Source organism: Parasteatoda tepidariorum, chromosome 2 (genome assembly GCF_043381705.1).
Source record: "Parasteatoda tepidariorum isolate YZ-2023 chromosome 2, CAS_Ptep_4.0, whole genome shotgun sequence".
Classification (NCBI taxonomy): domain Eukaryota; kingdom Metazoa; phylum Arthropoda; class Arachnida; order Araneae; family Theridiidae; genus Parasteatoda; species Parasteatoda tepidariorum.
The window spans coordinates 56,660,123-56,682,694 of NC_092205.1; the positions used below are offsets into that span (position 1 = coordinate 56,660,123).

General features: G+C 29.7%; 1 protein-coding gene across 2 annotated transcripts in view; it reads right to left on the reverse strand.

Annotated features, from left to right (window-relative positions):
• Positions 1-10,193: 10,193 nt before the first annotated feature.
• LOC107442309 (protein Wnt-7b-like) overlaps positions 10,194-22,572 on the reverse strand; it is a 105,184-nt gene continuing 92,805 nt past the window's right edge. The window contains exons 3-4 of one of the 2 annotated variants that reach the window (XM_016055841.3): positions 21,975-22,252; positions 10,194-12,046 (exon numbers count right to left, since the gene is read on the reverse strand). In XM_016055841.3, the coding sequence (XP_015911327.1) occupies positions 11,561-12,046; positions 21,975-22,252 (764 nt within the window). In that variant the 3' untranslated portion in view covers positions 10,194-11,560. 2 annotated transcript variants of the gene reach the window in all.

The window sequence follows — 22,572 nt, forward strand, 5'->3', positions numbered from 1 at the left end:
CCTTTTTTAAAATAATTTTTGTTTTTCTGATTTCATTTATCACAGTAAAAGTCAGAATTCGTTTTCGAAGGTTTTTTGATTCAAATACTTTTTTCACTGAAATACCTATTCCCAAAGCTTGTAACATAGAAACATTTAGTTTACTAATCTTTATGTATAGATTTTATTTAACTGTTTATTATGGGCCATTTATTACGGAATTTTTAAATAAGAAACTGAATTTGACAACATTAAAAAGACTATATAAGCATTATTTATAACTTTAAGAAATAAGAATGCGTCTTAAAATGGAAACATATATTATTTTTGCGCTAAGTTTTCAGTTAACGAAGAAGAAATATTTAGCAACTATTTTTTATAAATCATAATAGGTAAAGATAATTTTCTTTATCAAATGTTAAATTTTATTTTAATATGAAAGGTAATTTTTCGGGTTTGGGTTTTATTGAGAGTTCGTCATTTAGAAGTTCCACTGTTCGATCAAACTTTAAAATACATTAAAGAATAAAGAAAATAATGAATGAAGTGAAGAATGAAAAAGAAGAGTAAAGTAATAAGTGAAGTTTCACATTTTTTATAGTTCTTTGTAACAGCGTTTTCTTCTTCTTCCTGCCATTTTCATATGCATACTCAAGTTTTCATATTTCTATTTTTTATGGTTTCTTAGCAACAAAATAGAATATACTAACAAAGTGAATATTCAAAAATTTTAAAATTGGTGATAGTTACGTTTTTATAATTGAATAGACACGTTGTTTTCTCCTCTTATTTTAATATAGAGTGAAATTAAATTCAAATCAGCACAGACCAATCAGCATTTTTCTATACCTAGTTTTATTAGGAAAACAACTGTTCACTGTTTTACGCTAACTCTTTTCAAACTATGTGCTTTTTTCAGAATTTCAGAAGCATATATAAAAATAGTAAATATATAGTGAGCTCAGCTCACTATCAAATAAATAGCAAAAATGAATTTTCATTTAATACCGAGTGAATGAAGGACACAATTATAAATTATCAATATGATTTGAAATATTATTTTTACCTACAAATATGATAATTATTTTGTTATAACACGAGAAGTGGTTTCATTCTTCCTTTTTTTTGCGTTACTCACAAATTCCTTTTCTATTTCAGTCACGCACATTACGCAAAAGATTTTTAAGCTTCTAGTTTTATATTTTTATGATGTATTAATGCTTTTAACATCATTAATGCTTTTAACATCAATAAAATAAAGCAATATTTGCCCAAACGATGAAAAATGCAATGCAAAAACACTATAGCCAATAAATGCAATATAATTGAAATAAGTATCTAAAGTTGAAGTTAAAGTAAACACAGTTTCATTTTGCTGACAAGCGCTTAGAGTAAACAAGCTATGAAATCGTTTGCTGACAGAAATATTTACCAATAAAATTCCACCTACAAGTGAAAAATCTATTATATAGAATGCAGGAAGATTTAAAACAACCTAAGTAGGAAGAATATAAATAATATTACCAAAAAACCCCCACTGTCTTTATTATAAACCGTTGCCACACAGGACAACCCACGCCTGAGAAGATAAAGTAAATGAAATAAATAAAAAAAGAATCCCTAATTTTTCAGTTTAAAAATCAGCGTAGGTTCACCTATACCTTGTTGTGTGTGTCTTCCGTTAGAGAAATTCCAAACGCAAAACTGCGTGTGTGGGATAATGATAGTTTTGTAAAACTCCTACTACTTACTAGTTCAGATTGTCACCTGCTTAAGGCATGCATTTTCTGTAGAAAGTTTGTTTTTCGGTCAAAGAAAGAATTCTTTTATTTTTATTTTTATTTGGTACACTGCCGGCTCGCCTTAAACAGGCATCTTTTAAACATTCAGACTTGTCATTCAAGTTTGGCGTTTTGGGACCGTCGAGCTCGTCATAGTTGTGATGGTAGCGTGTCAAACGGCCCACACGACGACTCTCTATCGCGACATTGAAATCAGAGGTCATGGTTTGATTATAAGATGATCAATTTACCCACTTTTGACAAATTAGAATAAGTTAAGATATGCAAATCTCGTTAGGAATACTAATAGTGGTAGCTGCTGAGAATTACAACATACGAGTTATCCATGCCGGCCAACAATCAGAATCCTTCAAGGTTGTTTCCACTGTTAAACAGGGTTGTATGCTTTCTCCAACAATCTATTTAATTGTTATCGACTGGATTATGAAGAGAGTATCAGAGAATGAAAAGGGTGTAAGATGGAACCTTGCTGAATATCTTTCTGTTCTTGATTTTGCAAATGACTTGTGTTTACTGACCAGCACCCTTCAAGACATGCAAACAAATATAAACATTTTCAGCATAGAGGCAAAGAAAAAGAGAGCTTATTATCAACTAAAATAAAACCAAAATTCTGAAAATTAATCCTAAACAATTAAATGCCATATTTTTAGAAAATAATAAGCTAGAGGAGGCAAGCAGTTTTACTTATCTTGGAAGTATAATTAACAATAAAAGAGGAACTGATGAAAATATACTAAATAGATTAAACAAAGTTAGAAGCAGTTTCATTTTTCTCAAAAAATTCTGGATAAAACAACAACATCACAAATTTAGAGTTTCAATACTAATGTTAAATCTGTCCTACTATATGGATCTGAGGCATGGCAGGGCTATAAAAATAACATGAAAAAGCTTCAAGTATTTATTAAGTGTTTAAGAAGAATGTTGCGTATGAAGTGGTTCCGTAAAATTTGTAATGCAGAAATCCTTAGAAAAGCAAAACAGAAACCGATTGATCTAGAAATTGAAAAAAATAAATAAATAAATGGAAATGAATTTGTTATGTTCTACGTAAACCTGAAAAATTTAAAGTAAAACAAGTTTTGGATTGGAACCCTCAGGGCAATAGAAAAAGCGGAAGACCTAAAAATACTTTGCGCAAGACAATTTTAATTTGATTTGAAAACAATAGGAGAGACATAGAGAAAGGTAAAATATTTGGCCACAAATGGAGTGAGATGGAAAGCTGTGATAGAAGCTCTAATGCTCTAATTTGGAATGAAAAGGAATCTGTATGTATGTTCTTCAAGAAACAATAAAAAAAATCTTTCACAAAAATGGCACATTTTTTCAGATTTAAGATGGAAAACGAAATGAAATGGTGAGATATATTTAAAAAATACATTTATTGATTATTTCTTTCCGCTCTTTTTTTTAAGTATCATGCTTAAAAAGTTATTTTAAATGAGTAAATGAAGTTTCAGAGTCATAATATGCGTTAAATCAAGGTAAACTGCAATGTCATAGTTTTAATTTTATTCAAGAAGAAGCGAAGTTGCAAAACTTTTCTGCAATTATTGATTGCAATCTTACGTATGTGATTAAAATATTATATGAACTGTAATTGCCAATGAACTAAGAATTTGGTAGAAATGGTTACTAAAACAATGCAGTAGTCCAATAGTACAGAAAAGAAAAAAAAGTTCTCCTAGTTTAGGGAATTATGCAAAAATTGGTTTTATTCGAATAGTTCAAAATATGTCAAAAAAGTGTTTTCGTTATTTAAATTTAACATTTCCCCCCTGGATGTTGAAAATTAGTTTGAAATTTGGGAAATCGTGGAATTCAGCTACAAATATTATTATTATTACTTTGAAATGAAATGAGAACGTCTAGCATAAAAAGGAAAATACAAAATAATAAAAAATCAGTTTTCTTAGTAAAATTGCTACTTACGAGGGTTGCTATTTATATTTCTGGCCTAATAATGAAAAAANCAAATGAAGCTATAATGGTAAATCGGCTGGTGAATTTAGGTTTAAAAATATCAAACTTTCGATTAAAATCGTCTGCGGTCGTCTAGCAACACTTACTGTTGCCAAGGCCAGAAAAATAAATAGCAACCCTCGTATGAACGGTAGAAAGCGCAATTGGATAAAAAAATAGAATAACTTTGGAAACTTATTAAATCTTCCTTAAAAGACAAATTTTCTAATAGTTTATATGACATGAAAAAAAATAAATTAATTGCACAAATATCATTTTTTTAAAAATACGAACATGTCAACGTAATAAAGGTATGAAAATAAATAAACGAGAAATATTCCAAATTTTAAGTTTATTTTTTGTACATCAATTTGAGTGTTGACTACAAGTCAGAACTTAATTGAAATATAAATCCAGCAGACAAAAATTAAAATCTGGTATTTTATAAACTACCTAAGCATTTAATAGAATGTCGAAAACTGCCCGGCTAAGTATGAAACGATTAAATATTTCACATATTGTCTATATATTCAATAGAATGCCAAATCGGTCAATTATGAAGTTCATCAATCATTCTTTGGAAAGCCGGTGTGTCATACATTTCCGATAACTAATAATGCGAATTTTTAATGGCAGTTTTACTTCTTTTTTTTGAAAATTTATTTTTGAAAGAGTATAAAGTCGTTTAAATAATATAACATTAATGGCATAATCATGAATATTTTTTCATACTTAGCGTCATATAATACCAAGGTATAATGTATGTTATCGTCAGTGTGTAAAATTCCTGCATTTTCTATAGAATAACTTGTCAAGAATTCCATAGAACACTTACACTGTAAAAAATTTCGGATTAAATTACGATAAAAGTACCGGTAATTTTTTACCGTGAAGTCCATTTTTACCAGTGCATGATACGGAACAAAAAATCTGACATACCGCAAATCTTACAGTTATAACTACTTTAAAATCGTTGAAAATTCTGTAAAAGATAGATTTTACGGATGATGCACCCAAAGTGCAAGTACTTGATTTAATTTGATTCGAAATTTTTTAATGTCTATTTTATAAAATGTCTGGTGTTTTTAGGAAAACTATGAATTATGACAGTTATATACTTCTTCAAGTTATTGTATAACAAACTTTAAACAGCCAACCCAATTCTAAGTTTACGATTATAAAAGTTTAACTTCGTAATTCAGATAGCAACCCAGAAGACAAGGGAACTCTTGGATCAAGTATTGGGACAAACTAGCCTTCGCGGAGGACTTTTTGATAGAACTAATCTGCATTTGCGCGCCATGGAAATATAAACTACGAAAACCTCCGGGTGGACTGACGGTAATGAGATTCTAACCCATGATCCGTCTACAACTGAGGATATTCCAAGTTAACACTGTGGTCGGAGCGACCCGGGAGCAAACTTCGTATCAACCAACCGTCGCTAGGAATCGAAACTGGGTCACCTAATTGGGAGGCGACTGCTCTATTCTTTGAGCCAGCACAGCACTTTGTCAAGCTATTTTGCAGAATGATATTTGGTTTTTTATTAGTCATTCTATAGAATGCCTAAGTTATGTGGATATATTAATTATTTCATATCATATCGGTCGATTGTAGACATTCTGTAGATTGTCAACATTTCCTACATAACTAAGGATGCCAAGCATTTAATAAATTGCTTATGCATTGTATAGAATGCCAGTGTTTCGTACATTACGAGTTAAATAAATATTTAAAGTTGTCAATATTTAAACACATTAATACAATGCCTCACACGCCATTTGTCGTTTGAAAATGAATGTCGAAATCTTGAGTTAAACGCATTCATGAGATATATTTCGCAGTAAGAAACTAAAACATTCCAATTTATTTATATCTTAGTATTGCAGATCACGTGGAGCAACCTGTAGCAATCCTTTCCTTATTACCAGCTTGATAAAATAGATCTTGTCTCTAATGAATCACACCTAATCTTGCAGCACTTCCTGTGAGAAAGTGTATGTAACAAAGTGTTTCGTTTTTAAAATGACACTCCAAGAAGTAGAAGGCGTAGAAAACTAATCCAAAAGAGAAGCTGGAACATAAATTTGAGCCCCTGATGTCTCACTTAAAACACAGCAGGAGACGGGATTTAATAAATCTTGGCACAATAGAAGAAAAGGGTTGTGCCACTCTCAACCAGCATCATAATCGAAGGAGGGTCAAATATTTAACCATAACCAGTTCTCGTTTGCTAATGGTTGCTTCTTGCTTTTTTTAATTGCTCACAAAGAATTGTTTCTTCCCTGCTGGGGAAATTAAGGATCAACTTTTGAATTCGTTTGAAAAACTTTCTTTTTATAACATGAACGAGTGTTTTCCATGGCTTTTTATCTCTTCTATGAGTATTTGTGTTTCATAAACTACTTTATTTATTGATGTAAAATTATGTATTTATTAATGTAATGTATTTATTAATGTAAAATTTAAAAACTTAAAAAAATATTTTTCTGCAAATGGGCTGCTTCTGGTTTTTATTTATTTGCTGACAAGGAATTTGCTCTGGAAGTTAAGATTCAATTTCAAATTCGTTCGAAAAGCTCACTTTTTGTAAGGTGAACAAGTCTTGTGTGAATTAATTTCTGTTATTAGTATTTACTTTTTGCTATGATTAATTCTATTTCATTGATTATGTCATTATTTATATCGAGTGCTTTTAAACATTAACATAATTATCTTTTTGTTAATTGATGTTTTTTTCGTATTTGCTGACACAACAAATTGTTTTCTCCTTTGTCCACGAAATTAATGCTTAACTTTTCTACGATTAAAGAACCTCCTTTATGTTACGTGAACGAATATTACTTGAATTAATCTAATGTTTAAGTAAATTTTTATCCCACTTAAGTACGGGATGCTTTGGTTTAAAATTACTGGAAATATGGTTTAATTTTACGCCTTATGAAAACTGCAGAAAATTGGTTTGAAGATTGAGAAAATTAGTAAAATTGGTTTCCCCATTATATAAATTTTCTGAGAGCGTATTGAATGGAGTTACGATATTGATGAAGATTTTATTATTTATTAATATAGAAAATCTCGAAATTTAAGTAATGAAGTTAGTTTTTGCTTAGTGGTTGCTTTTTTTTAAAATTGTTTAAAATAGATTGTTTTTTCTTCACCTTCAAATTGCTATAGCTTTACTTCCAGTTTGTTTGAATTTTTTTTGTAAGGCATATTTATCTATTCAATTGGTAAATGCTTTATACAGTGCATATTGTATTGAAGGTTTAGTCATTTTTTATTAGTGCATTATGAACATAATTCTGGCGCTGTAGATTATTACAGTACCAGCAGATTCTTTTTCATCTAAGTTTTTTTTTAAGCAAGCAAAAACATGAGGGAGATTGCTGAATTGCTGAGACTTGTTTTAAAAATATACCTAAATTGAGAGAAAACGGCTTCTTGAAAGAACAAAATTAACGATTTTTTTTCGGTTACTTGATTGCATGCTTAAGGGATTTAATCGATTTTTCTTAACATAATCATACAAATATGTTTGAGGACCTTATATTGGCTATTTTCGCTACATTTATGTTAGAATAGGCTGAATCTGAGCAATAATTATCTTTGTCTGACTGCGTTGATGTCGCAGATAAATTTGAATATATGCAGATAATCCTGCAGGTTCACTCCTTAAATTCTGCTATGGGATAATAAGGATATTATTTTGTCATTGTTCATATCTTGTTTTTTGTTTCCACTGCATCTAACGGGAGTTCTTGGTTATTCGAAATATTCTGGGAGAATTGTTTTTGTAAATTTAAAGTTTTAATTTTTCAGCATAAACCGGTCTTGTTTAAAATTTTCCTTTAAAAATACTTTTTTATATTTTGAATGCAGTTAAATTAAATCGTGTTTTTTAATTGTGTTGTAATTGAAAATGTAATCATTATTTGTAAATGAAAATGTAACCAATTTTTGTGAGGAAAATCTCCAAATTAAAAACAAAGCATACAAGAACTTTTTTGTTAATGAATTCATGTCTTGATAATGATAAATGGTTTTTTTTCTCCTATAGGCGAAATCAGGAATAAAATTCGAGTTTATTTAAAAAGGATTTCTTTTTGTAATGTGCCCTCTAGCCTTAATTTAACTTTGATAAAAACTGATTATTGTTTGTATTATTAAGCTATTATATATTAATAGCTACGAAATAAAAACTAAGTAATTTTGATCTAATGAAAAAAATCTTTGTAATTGGGGAAAATTTTATTTCATGTACAAGAATATTAGCATTAATTTAAGGCTGTTTTGATGGGCTTTTCTTGATCTATAATATAAAAAATTGCAGTTATATTTTTTTAATATTCCTTTTATGCAGTAATTAAAGTACGAAATGAGATTATTAGATATTTATGTAGATTAGCAATTACTCATTACTGATGAAACTTTCAAAACTTAAAAAAAAGCATAAGATTTATATAAAAAAACCAATACATCTGTACTTTTTTGAAAAAAATAGTTTCCATGCTTAACTACAGCGCAAAGTTCAAGAGTAGAGCCAATCCAAAACAGCTTACTTACAAATAGTTTTAAACAAAAAATGTCGGAGAATTGAGAGTTACAAATTAATAGAGATCTCATTCATCGGTTTTATGTCGCTGAATTAGAACTGAAAATGTAAGTTAATTATGAAAGAGGTGTATATCTTACCTGGTAACAGAAACTCTCTAGCAGGGCAGCGGTTGCTGTAGAGAAACACAGCATCTGCAAATTACTGATACTCCTTTTTTAAAACGTCTTTAATTTTGTTTCCAATAAAAATTAAAAATCTGAATTAAGAGAATATTGCAAATTACGAAAAGTAAAAATTTTGTTGCTTGATTGCAGGCTCAGCTGCATAGGTATTTATTGCCTTTGTTAGTATTAATGCATAAAACTTAACTTATATTTACACAATATAAAGTCTTTATGTATACTTTTTTAAGACCATATATTTGCGAATTTCACTACATGTATGCTAGATTAACCTGAATTTATACAATAATAATCTTTGTTTGACTACTTTAACTTTGCAGACAAATTTGGATTTTAGATACTACTACTACTACTACGACTACTATACATATATTAATGCTTATTTAATGACACTGATATTTTAAAATGCAATTCCAGCTATATTATTCCTTTAATCCTTTACCACCGAAATAACAGATGATATAAAGCGAAACAGATACTCCTTTATTCATAGGAAAGAAATTTTTTTTTCCTTAAGCCAGTAAGCTTTTATCACTCCTGTTAAAAATGTAAAGAAATTTAAATGCTTTCAAGCACATTTAAGTAACAGCATTCATTTACTAAAAAGTGATTAGCGTACTTAATGTACCATACCTATAAATTTTGAATTGTTTAAAAAATAATTTTGCTATATTTTATTTGTGGGCGTCATAAACTTATATTCTACGAACTGTCAACTTGTGAAAATCTTTAACGCCTTATTCTGAAACATTTTCTTTAATTATTTTTTAAAGCCAAAAATTAAAAATATCTTTGCCTCTTATATTGAACGGTTGAACTCCATGCATGTAAATTATGTCTTGGAATTCATTAAGTCAAACGTGAAATTATTTTTAATACTTCTTGTTCATAGAGCCTAATGTATTACCACGACTCACCCATCTTTTTTTAAGAGGAACGACGCCTAGGTTCCAACTTGAGTGGTTCTCAGCCACGGTGACAGTTAAAAGAGGAACGATGTCGAATGTCGTTAACTACAAACTCCTTAATCGTTCCAGAATGTTTTTGATATTCTTATTATTTGTTTTTTCCCATATCTTTTATTTATTTTAAACTGAAAATGGGAGGGAGGTATATTATGTTTAACCTGCTTTTTTTCCACTGAGTTGGTGGCTTAAGCTCTTTTTTATTCATTAGTTGTCATTATTATAATTTTTTTTAATTTTGTTTTTAACGTTTTCCACCTTCTGAGTTAAAACTGTATTGATTGCTTTTAGTCACGGTCTTCTATTTGAAATTTATATTTTTAAATCAATATGGAGCTGCTCCAAATTCAGAATTAAAATTTTATAGATCAGAAAGAAAAGTATCAAAATTTTGAGAATTATTCAGAAATATAGTGCATTATAAGCATATGAAAATATAAAGTACAAAACTTATTAGGTGCAAAGTAAAAATTGACTATACTTAAATAATCCTTAAAAAGAAAGTAAATTATTTAATAATCGCAGTTTCCAATGCAGACTTTGATGCTTTTGCAGCTAATTTTTCTTAGTGTTTAGTTATATTTATTCACTATTTTGCATATATTGCATCACATGCTTGTAAATAATCTTAAGTAATAATTGTTAAGTGAAGCTTGATAATTCAATTTATTTGAAAAACATTTTTAACAAAATAATTATTCTGCATGGAAGTGAAAAAAAAATTAGATGGATAATGTCAAGCATTCAAAATTTTTATTTGGCTATAAATCTGAAATGAAACAAAATATTGATTCAAATAAAACTTCTTCACGATCACTTTTTTAATCATTGTACACAATAAGCATGAATTTGTATGCATTTACTTTATTACTTAATTCCAGTTCTTACAACAAGACTTAACAAACATATCTATTAGAGAGCACTATTTTGATGAGAAAATGAAAAAGCTTTTCTTCTTTGAAGTATCAGAAAGCGAGTCTCTGCGAAGCAAGCCCATTACATTATTTTAGTTTGAAAATCAATGATACGTTAAGAAACTTTTGAATGAGTAAAATTAAGCAGTTTACAGTTCTTAATTCACGTTTTGTTTGCAAAGGTAAATAAAATGCAAAGTCAATATTATGTTTTCTGAAAAAAAAGAAAGAAAAGTAAGCGGATGTTGATTGTATCTCTGACATCTTGAAGTGTATAGTTGGTACCATAGAAATTTTTATCATTGCCCAGTTCAAAGAGGAGAAAATGCCATTCGTATGAATGCTTCATAGAGATACAACTCCCGATAGTGTTTAACTCTTATAATTGTTCCATTTTTCTTTTGATAAATCTCTAATCAAGGGATTAAGATAAATGAGAAAAATGGCTAGTATTCTGAAAACAAATGGAGAGTTTCTGTTTATTTTTCTTTGATATCGTATTTATGAAGAACTGTTTTCATATGACCTCTTTTTATTTACACACTTCATTGAAAGGGATCCATGAAAAATGTTTCCACTTCCACGTTATTCAAAGAGATTATACTCAGCGTGTTTTGTTTATTTCTGCAAAAACACAAAATTGTATATGCATTTTATTTTACACTAGAATTACTTATAAAACATGAATTGTTTCTATAGAAAAATACCTAATTTCATTGATATAAATAAGATCACATTGTAAATAATAAAGTAAAAAATATCAAATATAATTCTTCCTTTAATGAGAAAGATGAAACAAATTTAAATGCATTTCAATTCCATATTACACACATGTCATCTAATAACATTTTTTAAAAACTCCATTTGCATACAACTACTTCTTTCAATAAAACTAATCTAATTTTTTTTTAAAACTCAAAATCAAACATAAAAGCTCTACACTTTCTGCTTTCCATACTTACCTTCTACAACAAAGGAACATTAGTTTGGTAAGTGTAAACCAAAATGCTTAAAAAAGATTGAAATAGGTTATTAAAAAAAGCTAGATTATCTAAATTTGGAAGTTGACATTACCAAATATATGGCATACTGATATGACGATTTCTATGACAAACAACTTTGAACCACTGTTGAGAAACAGGGTCATTGGCACTTCTTCTGGAATGCTTTTCATGTCTGTACCTAAATATCATTTACAAACATAATTCTCTGTTCTTTCTCTACATACATCACAATTAACATAACAGCACCAATGAAATTTGCAATTGCATTGCCAAGTTCTTATGTACTGGTGCGTGTTATAACCTCTGCCACAACATAATAAATCACAGCCATCTATATCTTTGGATGTCCTGTTGCATTCTCTGCCTACAGTCCCTAATGAACCACGAGACAAGTCTTTTTCACAATAATTTGGTGAATTTTCCAAATAAACCAAGTCTCTCGGTCTGGGCTTACGGTGAACACGTTTGGATTTCTTTAGTTTTAAATGAGATGGCGTTCGCGTGACCATAGGTCCCCAGTGAGGGACGACTTTTTTAGATTGTTTGTAAGCTTTCATGAGATAGTCCCCAATCTGAGCGAATGCTGGCAGAGTTTTCCAACAAGTTTTCATAGTGCACGATCCAGAGACACCATGGCATTTGCATTCAGTTTTTAAATTGTGCTTGACAGCCTATTATAAGAAAAAGAAGAGAAAAAACATTAAATCTCATATTTTCACGCTGCTATTAAAAACATTAACTTTTTTTTATTTTATTTAAAAACCAAATTATTTAAATAGATTAAGAAACTTTTGCCATGCAAATAAAATAGAATTTTTTTTAAATATTAACTAGGGATTATAATGATAATCCCAACTATTCTATATGATTAATAATTAGAGTTTCTCTATAATGTGAAATCTGTGATGTAGTGCTTATCCGAATTTGGTTTCGAAAACGATCATTCATACACACTTTAGAGAGTGTAAGTAAGTTTAGACGTCAATAAATAAGAAAGTTTACACCAAGCTCACATACATTTACTCCATTCATGCATTATTTTCGCCAATTTCAACGTACGTACGAAAAGCGTCAAACAACTACGGTAATTTAGTTCCTATCGAGCAAAAGAAAGTGGAAGTTTATTTTCACCTCGCACGATGCTAGCTAAACATTACAAAAAAACAGAAGTAAATTGTTATAAAAGATATGTATAGACTGTCCATGTAAGGAACTCCCCTCGCCTTTCGTTTACAGCAGTGGTGGTGATTATGGTTACGAGATTCAACTATTTTAAAAAGGGATGTTTAGCCAATATTTAAGACAGGTTTTGTCTCGGGTAAGCGAGAGAAAGGGGATAATTCTTCTTCAATTTATTGTTAAGTTCAGCTCTTTAAAATGCGCTTTTTTACGTTTCCATAACAGCAGACCGCCTTACACCTTGTGGCGAGAGAAGTTTTTTTTATTTTATAGACAGACTATATGTTCTTATTTATATCATAAAGACAATAATGCTGTTTTCATAAGGAGATTTACATAAATCCATCAATTGTGTTAAATAGTTTTATAATATCGCTTCAATTTTGCTAAGTCTAGTTCGAATTTGTGTTAATATTTTCTCTGTGCTGTGTGTATGTTTGATTAACAAACTAATTTTATACTGACTTTTATGCCTGTTATACTTTACTGTAAGAATAAATATTTGTGTTACTGAATATCAAAAATGGTGGTGGCTGCTTTACACCAAGTAGTGTACAAGAACATTCTTGGTATTTTACTACACCAGGAAGTATCCTTCGATCCTGGTGTAGTGTCACCACTTCGGTATTAATAGTTACCACCATTTTTAGTATTGAGATAAAAAATTTTCTTGCAGTGTATCTTCAGAGATTCACGACAAATAGCTTTTAAAATTGACAAGATCAGGCATGCGAAAGAGAATGATTACGGAATCTGTTACCATACTTGGCTAAGTTTCCCTCAAAATCTCTCTTCCTTATACTAATTGCTTGCTTCACATCGAAATCATGTTAGCTGTACTCAGTTATATTTCGTTTAGCTTTTTAATCGGCCAAAGAGCATGTAACTACATTGTTAAACATTTTGGTGTATTGTTGTCACCTATTTTGGTGTTAAGGTGAACTAAATACATTTTTAAGAACTGTAGTAATCGTGCAAAAAGTATATAATTGGCAAAATAACAATTGCGAGAAAGAATCAGAGCGAATATATTACTAAAAATGTACTTGTTTTTTAACAAAATGTTTTTGCAATAAAGCCATTGAATTGATTCTAATACATGCAAAAATATGTATTGTCAATAAACAAAAAGAAAAATGAATTAATAAATAAATAAAACTATAACAGTGAAAAAGTAAATAAGAAATGTTCTTACATGCACTGTAAAAACTTTAGTTTACTTCAATATCAAAAATGGTGGCAATTAGATACAAAAGGTGCTAAGTGGTATGTAGTGTATGCGTATGCGTAGTGGTAAAGTATGCTAAAGTGGCGAAATTTATTGATTAGCTTATTCAGATCTTTAAATGTAAGGACAGAACACCACTTTCAGTTTGTTCGACAGAAAATAATGTAGTCAGAAAATAAATGTTTTCTCAAAACATAAGTTTTTGTGATATTTAATTAATAACTTGATTAAAGTGCCAAGTATAGCAATCATAGTTTTTGAAAGCTAATTATTTCACAAAATATCGATATATTTAACATTAGTTTGCATATAACAGGTAATTTGAATAGTTAATGGAAATTTAAAAGCAAGAAAAGGAATACATGTCTATAATTCAGAGAATTCACCGGATAAATTTGCCTCGTAGATGCACTGCATGTTAACTCTTCGGGAAAGTTATTGTTTTGTTCATTTAGATAAATTTTGGTGCTCAACTAATCACAGACAGTTTACCCGTTTTGCTTGTGATTCGAATATAATAAACAAAATTTCTGTTTGAAATTTTTCGTTTCTCACAAAAGTTTTTTCTCGTTTTTTTGAACGTGTCTTTTCTGAATATATTTCAATAGATTGATAAAGTTTTCAAGTTTTAGAAAATTTATGATAAGTATTGCTGATCTTCAACTTTTCGTTATTCATCTCAGGGTTACTGTATTTAAAGCTATAACTACAAGCTACTAAAACAAGCATATAATATCATCAATGAGTTTTGTCGATCGGATTCAAACTTTTCCAGCTACGGAACAAATGTCTCAAACATGCTAATTTCTCCTTGAAAAGTTAAACGCATCAAATATCATAATTCAACTGCTATAGTTTGTACTACAATGTTATAAAAATTTTGGTAATATTTTTTCTTCTCTTTTTCGAATCACTATTTGCAGTTTCAAGTATTAGACAGAATCTAGTTTTGATTTAGACTCTAATTATATTTCGAAATTACTTGAATAAATAGCAAAATTTTAACGCACTTTTTTTATAAACGCATGCAAAAAGCATGACGAATAAATTTAGTTGCATTAGTTTATATAAAATATTGTAAAATATTTATTTTTGTATTGAAAGTAATTTTGTGAAATATGAATAAGGCTTAAATCTTCTTGAAATATTTGCAAATGCGTTATCCTTAAAGTTCAAAGAGTAAAGGACGATTTATTATTTTAATAGCATAGTTCTACCCTATGAACTCGGTGGACACCCACAAGGATTCGTGTCGTCACTTAAAATTCTTTAATCGTTATAAGTATGAAAGGCAAATATGACCTTTGAACAGATTGTTGTACCGACGCGTCATTGGTTTCAATGAAAAAATAACGTTTCTTTTATGCTTTCGAAGAATACAATTAATTTAAAAGTTATATACAGGTAGACTACACCTTAAAGAAAAAGAAGTATGAATTTTGATCAGTAGCGGTCTGATTAGCACAAAGGGTTTCTTGGGATTCAACATTTCATATTTTACTTTTATCTTTACTATTATTCTTGAGTTTTATCTATTCTATTAGTCTTGAATGTGAAAATACACATTTAAATGTAAAGTGCATAGTGCGAGCTTCAAAAACTGTCACTACCTCAGATGTTTTTCAAACATCTTGTACTTAAAGTTTTTATTTTTTTTAAAAATTTAAATACATAGTCTTTATCATTGCAACAGACAAAGTTCATGAAAGAATGATTACAAATCTTAATAAGTTATTTCTTTTTGCTGTACCTGTATACCTATTATAAAATGAAAACTTTTGAGTTAAAAATTAATTTTTCAAATTACTAAAAGAAGAGGACTAAATATTGTTTGTAATTGTTGATAAAAAATAAAGATTTATTTTAATTTTTATTTATCAAAGGAAGCTGATTGTAAGGAACGGATGATTGATTATATTTTTTCTTTTCGAAATTTGAGCACTTTTTCGAAATAATTAATCGAAGTTTTCGATTATACTCTAAGAAGCACAACCTTTGATCAATAGTGTTCTTTTTTAAACGAAGGCTTGCGTGAGAATAACATTTTTACATTTTAGTTATTACTTTTATCTTATAACAGTTAGTCTAGGCTTTTTTTATAAGTCTTAAATGTAAAAAAAAAAGGCAAAATATAAAATGCATCCTGGGAGAGAGGACTTTGGAAAACTATTCTCATATCAAATATTTTTCTAACAGCCTAAACTTTTATAGGTTTGTTTATTTAAATATACGGTAATGAATCATAAACATAATGAAATCAAACATAAAGCATAAAAAAAATTCAAAAATTAAACAATTAATCCAATTTTAATAGAAACAGTTTTGGCATTGTTAAATAGCATATTCTAGTGGTTGTTCCCTAAATTTATTTTATATAATACGCATAGAATATAGTTTTACACAAAAAATGCATTTTTTAAAAAAACTTTAGTCGAATGTAAACAAATCCATGGTTTTGATATCTTCATGTAACCGTCACTCGTTAAATTCATAAACAGTTAAGTTTTAGACTTGTTTCCGTTGTCAAAACTAATTAATTTATGTTAATTTTTTAGATTATTTCTCAAAAAAAACTGGCATTTCTTTCAATTTTGAGCGCTAATCCCTGGATTATATCATTTGTGAGAAATATATCTTATTGTTTTCATTTTATAAACTGGAAAAAAAAGTTATTAATCTTTGCTTACAAAGTTTTTGACTTATTGGTAAAAAATTGAGAACTTTCTGTTAATTCAGAACAGCCAAATGTATCATAATCATCAGTATACTGATGCAAGTATTTTTTTTTCAATGCAGCATAATTTTATATTTATCTGTTAATCTGTTTCTTTAATGCAATAGAATGAAACAGAATAAAATTATACATTTAATAAATTACAAAATTAATGTTTCATGTAGGAAGAGTTTAAAAATATAAAAACATCTCTATGTTATTTTAATCAGGATAGTATGCTTACTAATGTTTAGAAATTGAAAAAATTGTTTTTAAGTGGAAAATGGGATTAGTGTTGAAAAGGAAGCTGTATAGATAAATTATCTTAAATTTTAAATATTATCTTAACTAGCTTATTTCCCCCACGAATGGCAGCATCAAACAGGTTTTGCAACACATTTTTCCACAAAAGCTTTGCAATAAATTTTCTTTCAAATTTTCAAATATATCATACATTGCGTGAACTTTTTTTAAAAAAAATTATATAATGCATTAGTATTTAATATTAAAAAATCTATTTTTTATTCTTAGAATCATTTGTGGTATAAAATGGCGTATGAAAGAACACTTAATTCTTTAGAACCACTGAAGAATAAAGAGGTATTTTTTCAAACTGTTTAATGCTTTTCACACGTATTGTTAAACGCTTTTCATTTTGTTGAAGAAACATAAATTTTTCCAGCCTTTGTTATTTTGTCGCATGAATTTTCGTTTTTATATAAAAAGGAAAAGTTCGAACAAGGGCAATAAAAAGAAAAGGATTAATCATTAATCTGGTAAAAAACATGTACAATTATTCAAAATTAATATATATGTTTTTTATTAATGTGATCCATTAGTATATTAAACTGAACAATCTTTTTGGTAAATCACGCTGATATGTTTGTCTTAAATATTCCATCAAATTAGTCATATTGACTTAAACAAAAATATTATTTTTTTTTGTTATGAAATATTTTGAAAAATCCTTTGCAGCATAATGAGCCAATTTTTATAGCTCCGAGAAAAAATGATCTACAACTGCCTAAAAGATATTATGCTAAAAATGAAAGTAGCGGAAGAAATGAATAAGCATCGTCTTTACACAGTGAGTTTTCAAAAATTTACAAATGCAAAACATATGCTTAACAATATTTTATTTTTACTCGGTTTTATACAAATTAATTTTCATAATGATTATAATTCTCATGAAAACGACGCATTAAAAGAGTATTATCCTATATACCAAATACAATCAACGGCAATCACAGAAATATTTCAATTGGTCGCGAAAAGATTTATAAAGAAGATTATTATTTTTTTCGAGAAAAAGACTATTATTTTTTTCTTCCAAAAATTCGATGTTTTGAAAAGATTGAATTATAATTTGAATGGATCACAGAAAATAAAATAAAAAATTCTTTCTTTGAATTCTTTACTGTATGTCTTGAAGTGAACAATTTTTTATTTATTTATACAAACAAATAGGTAAGGCGTGAACTAAATTTATAATTTTTTTTATCAGTAAGAGTTTCTATGTAAAGTTTAGAATGCGGAAGTGAGAGGTTTCTTGCAACAAAAGAAACAGGCTTCGAATTATATGTTGTTTATTTGAATATACTGACATTTTTCTACCATTCAACTTTCTTTTATATGCAAAACCTATTGAATTAAGCATGGCAAGTAATGCATGGATACACTTTTAGAATCATTTAATATTTTAAAGAAATTCAGAGGTACTATAATTGTTAAAAATATTTACGAATCAGTAATAAATTAAAATTGTGCAAATTATTGATAACACTTATAATGAAAATTTATGACACACCCACAAAAATTTTTACTATTATATTTTTTAGAACTAACTACAGCAAAATATATGCATATGACGATAATCATACTATTCAAAAATTTATAACCTTAAGTATCAGCCTTAACGATACATTCACGAGCATATTTACAAATCTATCTAAGAATTTATTCTATTAATGAAAGTTCCACAGTGGACTGATACTAAGGACACCCGTGTTAACAAGGTTTTTCGGAGCTCTTTCACCAAGGAAAATAAAAAAGCCAGTTTAAGTGCCTTATTGTACTTGAAGCAAAGCTATAATTTTAAACTGTATATGCCACCTTGCTGTAAAGAATTATTTGGGCTTTAGAACGGAAAAACAAGTAAAATATTTTAAAAGTTATTAAACTTTTTTAAAAATCGCCAATTTGGCGACATTTTCCATCTATACGAAAATTATCAAAATCAATGCCTTATTCCTATTTTTTGCAAATTTTTATGAGCCCAGATAATTTAGTAATGGCGTAAGTTTTTAAATGTTAGAAAATTAGACCACAAACGCTTTTCATTTTCTCAAAACTGTGGCTTTTCTTCATATTGACGTTCTGCGCCATTTTCAGAATAAACATAGAGGACGCTGGTTAAAGATAGGCAAAACTTGACCTAATGGTCATGAGTAACTGTTGTAAACTCACATGAGTTATAAAAATAGAGTATTAATCTCAAAAAAGCATCATTAGTCTACAGAGTCTTCGAAAAGCAACATTAAGCATTACTGGCAGCTGTCAGTGAGTGGCTGGGTGAGCACTTTGATCAGCCTGGAAGGTATCAAGGGCGCACGGTATTGGTCCTCGCTAAACTGTTCTACAGTTAAATGTTGGGTTTCCCGCACAGGCTGTCAGGCTACCAAAATGGAGGATCAATCCCCTCTGCAGAGGATCAAAATTGTGATGGTATATCTTCAGATAACCCTCGGCGATAGTTCCCGGAGCATCGACAATTGCTCATTGTGCAGTTCTAGTGCGACGTAAATGAAATACTCGCAAATACTCATAGTGCGACGCATTACTCTCGAATAGTATGTCCTGATGTGTTCTGCATCTTACCCATTTGCACAAAACTTTGACGAATTGTTTTACAAGCGCTATTAATCCAAAATCGTTCTCGCAGTTTGGACATAAATATCTGTACTCCAGCTTGGCACATTGTTAGATGCATACTGCAAATATTCAATTCTGCTAGCTTATGGTTGCTTGGAAGTAGTATAGAGTTGGATGTTTCGCGATCTTTTCTCTTAGTTAACTTTGTGTGAACTCTGAAAGCACCTTCATCGTCTTGAGAAACACTTGAAGATTTTAAATTACTTAGATCTGCAACATTGAAGGATCTTTTTTGAATTTGTCAAAAAAAGTTTCGGCATTGTTTAGTTTATAGATTTTCAATTCTCTAACTTCTCTATCTGAAACAGATTTTTGAGTGCCTCTTTAAAATCTTAACATCCTAACTGTCATTCTTAAAATTTTAGAGAAACTCGAAAAGTAAGAAAGCATTTATAAGTCTTCGTTACTTTCACAAATCAAAGTTACTACAATTTTCTTTCTCTCGAATATTTTTTTGTGTCTTTAATCGGAAAGGATTTAGGACACTCTTTATTAGATTTATAAAACCGAAACTGCCCTTCCCTCCAATAGGTCTCTAATAACTTTGAGACGGTTCAATCTCTTGAAGGTAAGTCAGCCGGGTTGAAGGTTCTGGGAACGTGACGCAAACTTTCAATGCCACTAAGTTCTTATCTTTTGCATACTCTGTTATTTAAAAACGTACCCAAAAATTCATCTTTATGTTAAATTTAGAAAGGGGCAGTTGTTGAATCTGATCCGTAATATTCTTCAAGATTGTCTATTTTTTCAACTTTTCTTTTGTGTTTACTCAGTATTTTGTTTGTTTTTGTTGCGAAACAAAATTTATAATCTCTTATAAATCCAGAATTGTAAGCGGTAGTCTTCTTAAATTTGAAAATTGATTACAAGGAGAAATTTCAGTCACCCATCCAAAAGCTCGGTTAAAATTTTTAATTATTCCGTCCGGGAGAATTGATTGAAAAATAATTTTTTTGCATTAGTTTAACAATAGTCATAGTCATAAATGAAATTGTAAACAATTCTGTTTATGATTTAATCGCATGCTCTTTAGTGTTTAATTATTTTAAAATAGTCTACTAATCAACATAAATAGCACGCGGATCGGTGTTACGTCACCGTATTAGCCATTTTCTAATATTTGTATTAATATAAAGAAATGAGCTGTGACTTTATAATGTTGTTAAATTATGGCAACATTAAGTTAATATAGCTTGTTCAGCCCAAATTTAGCATTGAGTAAACGGTTTTTAATTACCTAATTACAAAAACAACAGAGATCATAGAAACATACTTAGTTATATGTAATAGAACTAAGTAAAATAAAGTAGAATAATAGAAAAAATATAATAGAACTAAGAAAAATAAAGGAAAATGTTCATAAATTTATCAAAAGTGGTAATTATAAAAACAAACAAACGTGATTTTAAATTATGAAAGATAATCTCAAATACAAATAACGTCATGCTGATGCTAACAATTGACAGTGATTTGTAACAGCATGGTAATTTTTCAGTCAGTTATTTTATGACTAAAGTTTATTCGATTGCGTTTCCAGAATTCAACGTAAAAATTGTAAATTGATCAAAGATCTTTTTGAAAAGAGCCTAACTCACTTAAAACCTAAGTCAAATTTAAGCCACCATAGCAACGCATCTTGTAAGATATTTTCATGAATTTGCTAGCCTCTTTTTTTGGTACATCAGCATAGCAACGGCTGAGTACTCCACAAGTAAGAAAAATTCGAATCCCAACTTTTCCGACAAAGTTCGTATTTTTACTTCAAGTTTAATTGCAAATATCTTAAATTATGGATGGAATTAACATTGTTAGGCTATCATAGTTTTTCTCTCTTGGCAATTATCGTACTAATGAGGATTATAATGCGAAAATTGCAGGATTGTTAGATTCGCTAATGTTGTAAATTTAGGTTGATGAACGTAAAAATTCCCTATACTAAGACATAGAAATACACTATCTACCAATAAGTATTCGGACACCTATGCAAATGACTATATCAGTGGTCCTGAGATACGTCACGCCCTCCGGTATATATCTTGTAGGAAACAACATAGGCATTAGTCCCATGCCTACTACACTATTTTGGATAACAATGCGCTTCCTACGTTTTGGCATGGGGTGGACCCCTGTTACTTCCAGGACGACAATGCCAGCTGTCATTTTGCGAGGGTCACCAAGGCTTGATATGGTGCCAATGGGGTTAATCGAATGGACTGGCCTGCCCAGAGCCCAGACCTGAACCCTATCGAGAACCTCTGGGACAAGTTGGATTGCCGAATTAAGGGGTGTACTACCCGTCAAAAATCGGTGAAGGAACTTACATGTCTTCTCCAAGCCGAGTGGAAGAAAATACCACTAGCCGTCACACAAGGACTTGTGGAAATTATGCCCCGGAGGGTTCACGCTGTAATTGCCTCTCGTGGAGGCTCTACCAACTATTGATTATGAATAAAGTTTGTTTTTCTTTTCAATCACACGCGTCCAAATATTTGTTGGTAGATAGTGTAGTTGCACATTTCTGAATGAAAATCTACAAAAATTGACAAACCTTTCTGCCAGCATGGTTGTTGTGTAAGTTCATGAGAGACCTTGCATCTCCTTCCATTTCTCTAGCGTCGATAAACTTTCTAGAAAGACGGATACCGTATTTCACATCGACGCTGCATCCTCCCCATTTCCAATCTGTTGGATGATTCAAAGGCTTCACACTGCTCTGGCTTTTGTCGCAACCGCAATCGCTTACGTTCCCTCTACTACATGACTGAGTGATTACGAATGTAACACCAGCAGAGGTTACACTGTACATATACGCAGCTTCACGGCTACCTGAAATAATAGAAACGACATTTAGAAGAACTAATTTTCAGATATCTAATTGCATTAAAGTAAAAATTTATTTGTACATTCTCAGAAAAAAATTTGTACAACGACGAACCATAATATTGTTACCATGATCTGTAATTATCGTGTGCAAACTTAATAAGCTGTTTCTTACCATGTTTTTGATGTTCAAGTTGAACCATATTGTTAAGTAATCAAGTTTGAAGCTAATTTGAACAATATGGTTCAATACGCTCCAAAACAGTCAGATTGTATCAATTTGTAACTAATTCCAAGCATATATTAACCATTAGTTATTTAACAGT